Below are 14,431 nucleotides of genomic sequence, written 5' to 3' on the forward strand. Positions count from 1 at the left end.
GGACAATTTCATTGATTATTTTTATAATATAGATAACTAAAAAAAATAACATTCAATTTTATATTAAACATATAAATTATATATTAAATTATTATTAATATAATAATAAATAAATAAATTAGAAACTTCTAATTCATTATTAAATATTTAAATTTGTAAAACATGTTTTAAAACATGCTTTAAAATATTTAAATTTATGTTTTATTTTACACAAATCTCAAATATTAGTATTTGATCATGTTTGTGTTTGAGTTTAAGTATATATATCTCAAATTTATCATAATTAAATATTTATATTTTATAAATATAACTAATTTTCGTCATTATTTATTGGATTGATCGCAAGTTAATTTTATCGGTAGCAACCCGATTAACCCGTTGGGCCAGCCCGAAACCCGAGCGTTTAGGGTTAGGGTTGAACTTTTATAACCCGAAAAAATCTCAACCCGATTAGCCCGCACCCGATTGACCCGCAACCCGAGTAGGGTTGGCCCGAAACCCGATGGGCCGACCCGATTGACATCCCTAAATAAAACATTTGAATTCAAAAGAGAGCATACATTTTTTTATGGAAGTTAATTACTTTTACAAAAAATAAGAGTGAGATTATACAGATCTCACTTTCTTTGATAGTGTACATGGATTCAAATACTATCAACCACACCGGCGGATTCAAGGGGGAGGGGGTGACTGCCCCTTCCCGGCCGTCCACAGAGCATAAATATCCTTTATAATCGAGCCGTAACTCCATCCATAGAAAAATATAAGTTTTGAATAAGTCTTTTATTAAAGTTGGTAGCCCAGTGATTATGTTGTTGGACTTTTAACCAACAAGTCCATGGATCAAGCCTCACTAAGAACATTATTTTTTCTTTTAACCTTTCTTTGTTTTATCAATTCATGTAACTTCTTATTACCAAATCAAACCATTGATGAATCTATATTTTTAGTAGTTTACACATATAATTTTGTATACTATTTCAATTAAATATTTAAAAAAAATATTTGATACTATAGTTTAAGTAGTATTTATTATTATAAAATACTTATTTTATGTAATTTTTATTACATCTTAATAATTGTATATCAAAATAAACATTTGAAATATTTATGGTGTTTAAATATTTTCTATTTAATGTAGTATTACTTTTTTATTTTTATATTTTTTATTAATATATTATTTAATTTAATTTTATAAATTATTTTTTTAATATTTACTCGGGTTCTGGATCTGCCACTGATCAACCACACATTGCTATCGACATCGTATGGAAAAATAGTACTCCCTCCGCCCCTCTGTAGTAGAGACATTTCTTTTCGGCACGAGATTTAATAAAATTTGTTTTAAATGAGTTAAGTAAAAGGAGAATAAATTAGAAAACAAAAAGGTAGAGAGGTGAATAGAGAATAAAGTAAAAGAGAGTAAAATAATTTTTTGTTAAAGAAGGAAATGACTCAGCTACAATGAGACAATACAAAAACGAATACGACTCAGCTACATAGGAACGAAGGGAGTACTCCATAATATTTTGAATTGGAAATATGTCATATTGATGTTTCGATTAATTGAAGATTGTGGTCTAGTAAAGATAAAATTTTTATGTGTATCAATTTTTTGACAAGATATAAAATACCACAGTTTCAATACAGTATATAGTATCGGCACATCCCTAAACTACAACATGTGACGGAGCTTAGACATTATTGTATGAGGTGCCGAGTTCGAGCCCTCTTGACATCAATTGTAATTTCCTCCTTCATATAGGAGTTAATTTTTTTTAAAACATGTGACAAGCCTTACGCACATGACAAAATAACACAGAGAAGTACTCCCTCCATCCCTCTGTAGTAGATCGTTTCTTTTCGGCACGGAATTTAAGAAATTGTGTTAAAAGTGAGTTAAGTGAATGGAGAATAAAGTAGAAAAGGAAAAAGGTAGAAAGATGAAGAGAGAATAAAGTAAGAGATAGTAAAATAAGAGAGAAGAAAAGTTGGTGCTTTTTGCCAAAATAGGAAATGACTCAGCTACACTGGGACAACTAAAAAAAGAATACGATTTAGCTACAGAGGGACGGAGGGAGGGAGTATTATTCTCCCTTAAAAATCTAATCTGATGGGTTAGAGTTTTCCCTTATATGTATTTATGCATGTTTTGTTTAACGAGGGATCACATACTATAACTCAAAATGTTTATCCCGACTCATAAAACATAACAAAAATATTTATAAAATTTGACCAAATAGAACTAAAATGAAGGTACCCTATTAGTATATATAGAGTTATTACCAGTTCAAAATTGGTAGAATTGAATAAGAAAATGCCTTCTTTTAGAAGTATCAAACTCTCAGCATACTCCTCTCCTCCTTGTCCTGATGAGCCACCTGCTCCACCCCCACCTCCCCGCGCTCCTTGTTCACCTTGCCAACACAAAAATCACACTCATCCACCGCCCGGCTCGGCCCCTCCACCTCCATCACCACCACCACCACCACCACCACCACCAGCCACTACTCCTCCACCTCCAAGTACACCACCAACAAACACTACTCCTGCATCTCCACCTCCATCAACAGCTGCTAATCCTCCACCTTCACCTTCACCTCCACTTCCATTTTATAATCCAGCACCGCCGCCATATTTTCTACAATCCCCAACTTCACAACAGTCTATAGCTCCTTTCCCGGCGCCTGCAGGGAACCACCACCGATTGGAACTTGGAATCTCTTTAGGTGGATTGTTCTTTCTCTCCTTCTTAGCACTTGGCATCAATCACCTCTTCGGAAAGAAATTGTCCGTCCCCGCAACCGGTGGCGGCAGCAGCGGTCTACCACCCCCCATAAATGACGGCGTCAACACCACAGCTGCCAGCGAAACACTGCCACCTACTGTCACTCATCCACCTTCTAATGGTATGCTCATTTTTGCAACCTAAATGAATCCAACTTCCTCTACAATTATTACTCTCTTTTTGTCACTATTCTTCTGTTTGCTCCAAAAAAATTACTAATCCGAACTCCCTCCGTTCCTTACTAATTAAAGTAGTATTTTTTTACGGCACGAAGGTTAAGAATATTGTGTTAAATAAATGTAAATAAAGTAAAATAGAATAAAGTAAAAGGGATGAGGAGAGAATAAAGTAAGGAATATAGTTACTATTTACCAAAAATAGAAATGACTCAATTATCTTAAAATTTTTTAAAATATTGATTCAATTAACATAAAACGGATGGAGTATCTTTTTGAATCATAGTGTTCTTAAAAACCATACACTTTGCCAAATTACTACTCCATTTGTCCTAATTAAGATGACCCCTTTGTTTTTCGCATTTATTTTGTAAAAATAACAATAAATAGTTAAAGTGAAGAGAAATTAAAGTAAGAGAGAGAAAATAATATAGAAGAGACTCTCCTCTATATTATTCTCTCTTATTTTACTTTCTTTCCACACTAATTATTTATTATCATTTTTTCTCAAAATACGTGCAAAAAATAAAGGAGTCAACTTAACTGGGATGAAGGGAGTAGATAATATTTCCAAAAACTTTGAAAATGATCTTAAAATTCATAAATTTTTGGATGTGTACAATTTGTTTAATCTGACCAAAATAATTTTTTTGCACTTCTATATGATTTAGTCTAAATTATGCATGAAGCGTATCTTTTCGATGCAATCATTCTTAAATTCTAACATTGAATAATAGGACAGCCCTTCCTCTCTTCCACTTTCTATCTCTCGCATCCATCCGCATCCCTATCTCTTATCCGTCTCTTAACCGTCTCATCTCTTCACTATTCATGGACCCCACTGTACTTTTCACCCCATCTCTTAACCGTCTCTTAATCATCTCATCCCTTAACTATTCATTCAATTTCATTTTTTATTTTTATTTCCAAAAAATTCAATTAATAAAAACACACTTCATTAAATAAAATAAAATTACAACTTAAAATTCTAAAAATATTAAAAACCACATTAATAAAATCATAAAAAAAATAAAAATACATAATTTAAAAAATACATAATTTAAATCCGAGATCGCCTCTGAGGCGGCGCGGCTTCCTCCCGGCTCCCCATACCGGGTTCTCACAGAAGTAATCACATACCAACCTTGCGGCGGCTTTCTCCCGGTTACGATGGATGTAAATCCAGGATCGCCTTTGAGGCGGCGCGGCTTCCTCCTCCTCCCTACGTCGATCTTCTTCTAGCGATTCTTCCATTATTCGACGCATTTGCTCAAATGGATCCATGAATGGATTAAATTTGGGAGAAGAATAATGTTTTGAGATGAAGAATGTAGAGTGTTTGAGTGAGAATAGAGAGTTTTTTTTATGGTCGATTAATTTGTGGGAATGATTTGATATTTAGAGAAGTGATTGGGGGCGTAAAAAAATAAAAATTTGCAAAAAAAAGGCTATAAACGTCTAGTATATTTTTTGGGATTTTTTTTTTTAATTTTCGAATTTTTCCTGAATTTAAAAAAATACAAAAAAACATTTTTCGGATAAAAACGACGCCCACTCGCGGGCCGGCGAGTGGGCGTCACGAACGAACCGGAGCTTGCCACTAGACAAGGGACGGGCTGGGGACGAGACGGATCCCGCAATGCTGTCTCGATGTGGTCTCGTCTCTCCGAGACGAGATAGAGCCCGTAACGAGACGCGTTGCGGATGCCCTCTTCAATGAATAGTACTTAAAAAATTTTCTCATCCTGTCATTTTATCGGTTCTGTATATTAAAAATAGTATATTCCTTTGTTCAAAAATATAGTCTAACTTTTTCATCTTCATCTGTCAATTCAAATTAATTTCATATTAGAAATATAAAGTTATTTTTTTGTTGGATTTACTAATTATGCGTTAAAATTTTAACGTCCACTAATTAGACTATTTAGTTTGAACGGATAGGGTATAAGATGGATTAAATATCAACAGCTTGAAATCTAGTGTTATTAAAAGTTTAATTATTGATTCTCCAGGAAAATGCTACCCCTTCATTTTCTTATACGGATAACTATGTGGACTTTATGTGGGCTTGTGGTGAGTTGGGCCTACATGTGTCATACTTTTTGATGAATAAAGTAACCTTTTACATCAATTTTTTTTTTTGAAAATTTTCCATATCCATTTTACAAGTGATTAGTTTGTATAAACCAGATTTTCGATAACCTTTTCTATTTCACTAGCTAGTTGATGGGTCACGCACGGGTAGTTAAAGAATATTAGATACACCACAAAATAATGTTCTGGTAGTGATATGATTTTTGAAAAATCATGACTCTAAAAATTGCTAGTAGCCTAGTACTACATAAAATTATGCAGTGATGGATAATTCTCATGCATGTTTCAATATTTAATGAAATTCGAGAGGGTGTACATTAATTTTTGTAAGTAGCAAAATCCACTGATATTTTTATATCAAAAGTATATGTATTATGTGTGGGTGAAATATAACTAAATTTTGTTACACCTTAAACTGTAATAAAAGTTCTAATATTTCTGTGTCATTAAACAATTTATTGTGTGATGTAAGAAGACTTTATCTGATAAGAAAATAAATACTATATATTAAATGATATATGATTAATTTTAAATATATCGAATGCAGTGACCGATGCACATGCACCTGAACAGAGGCCGACCCAGCAAGAAGATCCTCGGAAAGCTGAGCAAGAAGATGAGCAGTCAGAGAAGAAGAAGAAAACGAAAAAGCTTAAGGCCGACACGGTGGTACAGAGCCTTAGAGAGACGAGGAGGCTTATAACGGCTTTGTTGGCAGCATCTGCATCTAATGAGGATGAAGTAGAGGGCCCCTATGCTGTCAACAACAATGATAGTGATCAGTTGAAGGAAAATGCCGACGGTGGTAACCCAGACGAAGACGATGGCGATGATGATACAATGGCTGATGATACTCCTGAAACAAAGCATGAGAAGACCGTTTCTGGCGACGCCCTAATAGCGGCTGAGAAGCTTGCCCCGAAGACAAAATCACCACGTGGCAGCGGCACGCAGTCTTCTTCGTCGAGACAAATCAAAGATCTCCAGAAATTTCAGACATACTCAACTCAACAGTATTTTAATGAGGACAAAGTGGATCAGGAAGGTGGTGAACAGGAAGAAGAAGATTGTAATGGTAATCTCTCTCAACGATGTTTTGTTGAGAATGATGAAAAAGCGTATCAGGAAGGTGGTGTAGAAAAAGAAGGTGATGATAATATAGATGAACCAAAAGGTGATGTTGTCGGTGGTGATGATGATGATGTTAATAATGGACGAGGTGTTGGGGCGGGTAGGGGACGGGGACGAGGACGGGGACGGGGACGGGGAAGGGGAAGGGGAAGGGGAAATTCTAGGAATCGGATAACAAGTTCCGCTCTGAACATAGTGAACAAAAGTGAGAAGCAAGTTGGCGAGAAATCGGCGGAGAAGAATGGTGAAGCGTACAACTTGGAAGATGAGGAGAAACAAGGAGGTAATGATATGAACAAGAAGAGTGATGAGGGAGAAGATGGGAAAAGTATGGGTGATGATGATGAGGACGAGGAAGACGAGAGTTTGCTGGAGGAGTTGGGAGATTTTGACATTCTAGATTTGGCAAATCTAGGGACGGGCGCGGGCTTGTTGTTTAACAGGTGGAGCAGTGAGGTGGAGAAGCTTGTCAAGAGGAACACTCGGTTGGTGTATCGATTGCACAAAATGATTGGCGAGGCAGATGAGATGCATCGGGAGCCTTCATTGAATGGGAGCGATGTGGCGACGAGTGGTAAACATGGGAAAGCTATGAGTGGTGCATTGAAGGGGAATGATGGGTGTAAGGGAAAGAGGGTGAAGAATATGGTGGGTGATAAGGATGTGTTCCCCTTCGAAGGTGATGGTGGGGATGAAGAAAGTGGTGATGTTGAAGAGGCTGAGAAAGAAGAGTACCCAACAGAATGTGGCAAGGTTGAAGCAGCGGGCCCCATCCCTGATGGTGAAGAAGAGGTAAAAAAGATGAGTGATGAAGGTGTTGCCAATGAAAGGATGTATGATGAAGATCAAGCCATGGCAGCTATACAAGAGACGCCTCCAGTGAAGAAGAATATGAAGTCCGGACAGCGAGGAGCGAAAGCAATGGATGGGAATGAGCAAGAAATGGGGTTGGTGCAGAAGAATAATCTGTTATTGTTACTCGAGGGGAGCGATGAGCCTAATAGTAGAAAGCGTGATCAACTCCATGCTTTCGGTATGTTTGATGCTGGTGAGGATATAAATGAGCAGGAAGAAATGAAGAATGATGGAGAGGGCGAAAAAGAAGAAGAAATCAAGCAAGGAATTGAGAAGATGGCTCCGGAGAATTATGATTTGTTGAGCAAGAATACGAAGGTCACAAAGCAAAAGCCGAAAAAAATGAGTGTGAAGGAGCAAGGAATGGGGTTTGTGAAGGAGAATGATCTGTTATTGGGTATGTTTGATGGTGATGAGGGTACAAATGAGGAGGTAGAAGAAGATTATGCCAAGGGGGATCAGGAAGACAAGGAAATGCATAATTATGAGTCTTTCATCGAGCCTAAGAATATAAAGGTAATGAGTAGTGTGTATCAGAAGAGTGATGTGGCTGAGAATATAAGGCCAGGAAGAAAGCACCAGCCGAAAACACCGGTTGATGCTGTTAGTGTGTTTGGGTTGGGGGAGCAGGGGATAGCCGCCTTGAAAGAAACTGGTAATGATAGTCATGGCCCAATAACACTCATGAGCTCGATCCTTGGAAATGATGGGCACAAGACAGGGAAGAATGGCCACAATAATCCTAGAACCGGGCGCAAAAGCAGCATCACTTCCAAGAAAGGCGCAGATGTTGCTAGGCATGAGCAGGATGTTGATGAGACCACGAAAGCTGGTGCTGGAGATGAGACCGTGGATGCAACTAATGAGGATGTCGAGCAGGTGAAGAAAGCGGTTGATGATACAGCTGTGTCCGGATTCGCAGATCCTGGTGAGGGTGAAGGAGAAGGAGAAGGAGATGATGAATCAATGAAGATGGAAAGTGGTGATGTTGAGGGCGAGAAAGAGGAAAACCTAGTAGATGCGAAGAATATGGTGGCTGGAAGGCCTGCTCCATTTGAACAGGTAGATGAGGGAAACTTGGATGAGTATAACAATATGGAGGAGAATTTCAATCCATTGCAAAGAAATAAGAGAGCGTGTAAGGATGATCCTAAAATTCGAACTCAAGGAAAGAGCTCTGATATCAATGTCGTTGGTGCGTTGGTGAAGATGGGAGTTGATGAATATGAGTCGTCACAGAAGGGGAATGAAAAAGAGGTTGATGAAGATGAAGCCAAGGAAGAGAAGCTGAATTTGGCAGCCGCCCTACAAGTGATTCCTGCGGTGGATCATGTGTCGTTGGCGAAGAAGAATATGAAGCCTGGGGAGAAAACATTTAGTGGTATGTTTGATGATGCCACTAAAAAGAAAAGTCCAAGTAAAAATAGAACAGGTAAATATGAGCAGACTAAGGAAGGGATGGGTGATGCTTTAGTGAATAAGGTAGTTGATAACAAGAATATGATCAGATCCATGGCTGAGGAGACCCAGGCAGGGAATGAGGAAAGTTGTGATCAAGTAGAAAGGTTGAATGATGAAGAGAGCGAAGAAACCGGGCATGGAATGGGGGAGATGCCTTTTGATTCGTTGAGTGCTTTGGCGAAGAATATGAAGGACGGAAAACAGCAACACCGACAAGAGATGTGCAACAAGACTGGGAAGAGTGGCCGCAAGCACGCTAAAGATGGGCACGGGAGCAGCATCGATTACAAGAAAGGTGCAGCTCAGCCTCAGTGTGAGGATCAAATTGGTGACAAATTTCAACCACTGGATATCGGAGGTGATGCTACTAAGGATGAACATGATGTTGGTGTTGATGCTGCTGCTGAATATGACACAACGGAAGCTGCGGCCGATGATGATGATGATGGTGCTGGGCAATGTGGTACTACTACCGAAGAGGATTCCCTATATAGTGTGCAAGCCTAGTTTACTTATGTTGATTAGACTTTTCTCTCATGTATTGTGTGGTTTTAAATAGTGTGCTATTGCAGTTTGCTTTCAGGTCTTATGTTTATATTCCCACTACTTAGGACTTTTCTTTACCAAAAATAAAGAGCCGGCATTTTAATGCTTAGGAATACAGAGCTGGCTCCATCCACGTATAGAGTGGATTACTCGAAAAGGTTCTCATTTCTCAACGTGAAAATCTGAAAATCTACCACTAGAATACTAGAATACAGTACTCCCTTCTGCCATTATGCGTCACTGGTTTCCTTTTTGGTTCGTCTATCAATACTTGTCATAGATACATTTTACTACTATTTTTAGTAATAGAACTCACATCCAACGAAATCATTTTACTCACATTTTACTAATAAAATAAAATAACACTACACATTTTACTAATTTTTTCAACTCACTTTCCATTATATTTCTTAAAACCATGTCGGATCAAAGTCTGACGTTTAATGACAAATGGATGGAGTACATTGTAAGACTATCCGTATATACATTCGTAAATAAAATGGTAAATTATCTTGAAAAACCATGAATTTCGTCGGATTATGGCATGTCCTATAACTTTCAGAATCAATTGTAATAATCACAATGTTTAACATTTTTCTTAATTTTCTCAATTTTCCCAATTATTTCGGTCACCTATTTTTGATGTAGTGCACTTGTGTGTTGAGACAATGATAAAAGTGATCGGTGTGATCGGCGCATCTGAAGTTTTTGATATCACATTACATACAATTTCACCTGAATTAGACGTCATGGGAGAATTGAGAATGAAGTTACTTCTACTAAAATTCACGATTTTTAAAGTGATTTCAAAAGTGTCGGAACATATCAATTTGATCAAAATCTGTGATTACTTCGACATTACATGAAATACTATGTATTTTTTTCAATATATTCAAATATATATTTGCATTTCTATGTCTTGTTATTTGCTTCTGGTCTATACATATATATATACTCTCTCCGTTTCACAAGATTATACATGCATATATAGGGAGATATACTATCCTCGTTCCACAAGAATATGCATTCTTTTCTTTTTAGTTCGTCCCACTTCGTCCCACAAGAATATGCACTTTCTAAATTTAAAATATCTTTTCTCTGTAGTAAGTTGGGACTCATTCCCACTAATAATATTTTTTTTACTTTTTTTATCTCTCTAAATTTTTTAATTGTGCATTAAATTTCATGTCAAACTCAAAATGTATATTCTTTTGGGACGGGGAGTATAATAGATGTAAGAAGCAGAACACCAATTCACACGAGAGGATATTACTTCGTCTAAAATTAGATATTGGAGATAGAAATTTAGTGGTACTCTCTCCGTCCCAACTAACTTGAGTCGTATTCTTTTTTGGGACTTCCCAATAAAGTTGAGTCATTTTTCTTTTTTACAAAAAAACGAAACATCCAATCACTCTTACTTTATTTCATCATCTACTTTACTCTCTCTTACTTTTTTCTTTTTCCTATTTTATTTTACTTTCATATAATCTATTTAACACAATTTCTTAATTTCCATGCCCAAAAGTTTTGTATCAATTTAATTGGGACGGGGAGTATAATATTTTCTTCAAAGTCATTAAATAACATTATTTAACACAACTTACCAAAATGTCAAATCAAAAACTTTGACGCAACTGTAAGTATTGGTAATTAAGGAAAGCGTGTACGCTTGTATAGTGTGTGTAGGGAATAAATTCTAATCCATACGTGCAAAGTAAACATCTACACTTCTAGAAAATCACTACTTCCCCCCCACCGCCATTGCCACGTCACCACCCCCGCCCTTCCTTATATAAACGCAATCCCATCCCCAACAGTTCAAACTCAAACTTCACACGCACGCTCATCAAGCACTTTTCCTTCTCACAAATTCACCTCTCTCTCTCTCTCTCTCTCTCTCTCTCTCTCTCTCTCTCCTTTCACACGCACACACGCACACAAATTCGATCGACCATGCCTCCCGAAGCTCAGAATCCAGCGGCGCCGCCGCATCGCCGCTTCGACTATGATTCATCTAGGAAAGCGAAGCGCTCCAAGCGCGTCTCCGACGACGAGTACATAGCCGGCTGTCTCGTCGCGCTCCGGAGCGGCGGCGAGACCTCTTCCTCCGCCGCCGCGGCGAAATCGCCTCGGATCTACAATTGCAGCGTCTGCGGCAAGGGCTTCTCGTCGCACCAAGCTCTCGGCGGCCACAAAGCTAGCCACCGCAACAAACCGGCGACGGTCGGCGCGGCGGAGAACAAACCGTCGAATTCGACGTCCACCGCCACCACCGCCGACGATGATTCAATCGCTGGTCCCCACAGGCTTCACAACTGCTCCACGTGCGGAAGGAGCTTCCCCAGCGGCCAAGCTTTGGGCGGCCACATGCGGAAGCATTACGGCGGCGTAATCGGCGGATCTAAAAGCGGCGTGAACTCTTCTGACGGTGGTAACGGTGAAGGATTCAGCGTTGTCACGTCCTTCTCCGGTGGTGGCTTGACCAGCTCCTCCTACGGCGACGGCGACGGCGACGTCACGCGCAATTGGGAATTGAATTGGATATCCGAAGAAGGACTTGATTTAACGCTTAGGTTGTAGAGTTCCTTTTTTTTGGGGATTTTTTGGCTCCTGACAATTTAATCTCTTTGTAGCACTATAGAGATTGATATGTTGTTTATAATTAAATATTTTCATGTAGTGTTTTATTTTCTATATTATGTTGCCTTTATAAATATAATAATGATATAAACACAAAATTTTCTTACTGTCGAATTTGAATCCATATCTGCACATCCACAATCTAGGGGATAAAATGGATTTCAATTTTTTATGATAACAAACAAATACCCCCAGTCTAATATAAAACGGTTGAGATAGAATCGTCAATAAATAAATTGTGTAATACTGTATCTACTTAGCATTTTATATTACATTACTAGTACTAATCTGTAAGTATCAACTAATTTGACCTAACCAGTCGATTTTTAATATACAAATTTCTGATTAGATGTTAAATAAAGAAGAGCATTCTTCTTTAGTTTTCCCATATTTCTCAAAGTGATTCGTGACATTCACTCTTTTTGTCTAGTTTAAGGAATAATAACAAACACCCACAATTATAAATGTTCCCTTTACATACGTGATTTTATAATTCAATTGATTTCTTAAATATGTGCAAGGATTCAAGAATCGGTTTTCCCGGCGCACGTAATTTGCATTCCCTTCAAAACGATCGAGGTTTGTTAGATTCTGTTAAAAATTCAACTGCGACAAGAAAAATTCGAAATTAATCTATCAATAATATTAAATGTAGCTTATGTCTTATGATATTCTTTTGCTTAGTTGGTTGACTTCAATACAGTTGGATTGGTTAATGAACAAACTTTTTACTCTAAACCAATATCAATGGCATTGATTACATGGCGCTGCTAAATAGGTTGCGCCTGCAAAAGTCTCAAAATTATAAATTTTTACTCCATAAAATATATAGTTATATTGTAACATTATCACATCGATCGCCAAAAGAATTGGTTAATACATCTATTAAAAAGTTAATAAACTTATAGACAGTTATAGTATCGAGTCAAGTAATTTTTTATTAAAATTTTGAACTTTACACTAAACTTACTATATAAAAAATTAGTTTTTAATAAGAATTTTGATCTTTACATTTAACTTATAAAATAACAACATTTAACCTATAACTTACTCCATCCGTCCCACGTTACTTGAGTCGTTTCTTTTCGGCACGAGATTTAAGAAAGTTGTGTTTAGTGAGTTAATTAAAGTATATAAATGAATAAAATAAGAGAGATAGAGAGAATAAAGTAAAAGAAAGAATAAAGGAGTTGTGATTAGATATTTTGTTTTTAGTCAAAAAGAGAAATGAGTCAAGTAACTTGTTGTGACAATCCAAAATGAAATACGACTCAAGTAACGTGGGACGGAGGGATTATAAAATAACAGCACTCAACGTATAAAGTAATTATTATCTTGCGAATTTGTAAATTGTGTTTTCTTTAATATGCAAATCAAATACTATACGAATATATGTAGAGGTAGCTATCCTTTTAAACTATGAAACGTAGGTACGTGTATAAGATCAAAGTAATGTAATATTGTCCACCTTTATACACACCACAAATGAACGTGTAGATAAATATAACTTCATGTTTTATATATTTGAAATTTAATTAAATATTGACAAGAAAACGTTGAGCACCTCTCTAAATTAAAAAGAGTAGTTTAATAGAGTTGATACAATGAAAAGCTGTGCCTTATCCAGAAAGACACCTAAGTTTCATGATCGGGAATGCGTAGCCACGTGTGTAATGATTGGTCATAAATATCCTTCCACTCGTTTTCTAGAACTTTACGGAACTGTGTTATTCCACTACACTTAAATTACCATAAATGCCCCTCAAAATTCAAACTAGGAGTAAAAATTTACGATAAATGTGACTAACTGACTATTATTATCAAACACATATTATCTCCGTTATTTCTGAAAACATTAACTGCTAGTACTGTTAAATGGTATACTAGTTAATAATGTATGACGAGTATTAAAAAAGTCCAAGTTTATGGTAGTGATATTGTACTTAATTGTAACAATATAATTCTATGAGCCATACTTAGTTTGTAGTATGTAAATATTCTTATTAAGTATGGAGAAAATACAAATGGTAGTAGTATGATAGCTACTAAAAATGGAACAAGACCATTAGTAATTTTTGTATTTTGAGCTAGCCCACTTATACAATTAAAAATAATAATGTTAGAAAGATCTTAGTTCCTAAATATTAAAATGTTTATTACCACAGAAAATATTTTCTCATAAAGTACGCGACTTAAGAGTTTCTACCCTTTTTCTCACCATTAATTAAGTGTATATTTTTAAATTAGAAAATGAGAGTAAGTTATTTAAATAGTGTAGAAGCGGGGGGTGTTTGGTAATTTAGAAGTGGGCAAGAGTGAAGAACTGGGTGATAACTAGTAGAAAAGCTCGCCGTAGTTGTGGACACGGCACGTAATGACACGTGTGAGTAGCGAAAAGTAACCGGACACGTGTAGGTTGCATATGCAGTCGGCCGTTTCTTGAGTATCTGGGACACGTTAATGTGGAGTGGAGTGTAACCGGCTACTTACTGACTAACTGACTCGCCACGTATCAGGAAGTGTGTCTAAACCAAACCTAATTTATTTAGCTACCTAATTAATACGAACCGCCACATGTTACCTACAAGATTATTTCTTCACGGACAATCGGATTTATACTAGTATTAATTTGGATATGCTATAGTTTATATATAATAGTTTGGTCATTTTTGTGATATAGTTTGATTTTTCTGACAGATCTTCAAGTTTATGATATGCTTTTTATATTATACTGTAT

At 36.7% G+C, this 14,431-nt stretch overlaps 2 protein-coding genes across 2 annotated transcripts; both read left to right on the forward strand.

Annotated features, from left to right (window-relative positions):
* Window positions 1–2,317: 2,317 nt before the first annotated feature.
* Window positions 2,318–9,094, forward strand: LOC121743015 (uncharacterized protein DDB_G0290685-like). Its single transcript, XM_042136189.1, has 2 exons — window positions 2,318–2,909; window positions 5,606–9,094. Exons 1-2 carry the CDS (start codon window positions 2,318–2,320, stop codon window positions 9,010–9,012), a joined length of 3,999 nt encoding a protein of 1,332 aa, XP_041992123.1. The 3' UTR covers window positions 9,013–9,094.
* Window positions 9,095–10,866: 1,772 nt separating this feature from the next.
* LOC121743474 (zinc finger protein 1-like) lies at window positions 10,867–11,800 on the forward strand. Its single transcript, XM_042136776.1, has one exon. It carries the CDS (start codon window positions 11,008–11,010, stop codon window positions 11,632–11,634), a length of 627 nt encoding a protein of 208 aa, XP_041992710.1. The 5' UTR covers window positions 10,867–11,007; the 3' UTR covers window positions 11,635–11,800.
* Window positions 11,801–14,431: the final 2,631 nt, after the last annotated feature.

The sequence above is a fragment of the Salvia splendens genome, chromosome 8 (assembly GCF_004379255.2).
Source record: "Salvia splendens isolate huo1 chromosome 8, SspV2, whole genome shotgun sequence".
Classification (NCBI taxonomy): Eukaryota; Viridiplantae; Streptophyta; class Magnoliopsida; order Lamiales; family Lamiaceae; genus Salvia; species Salvia splendens.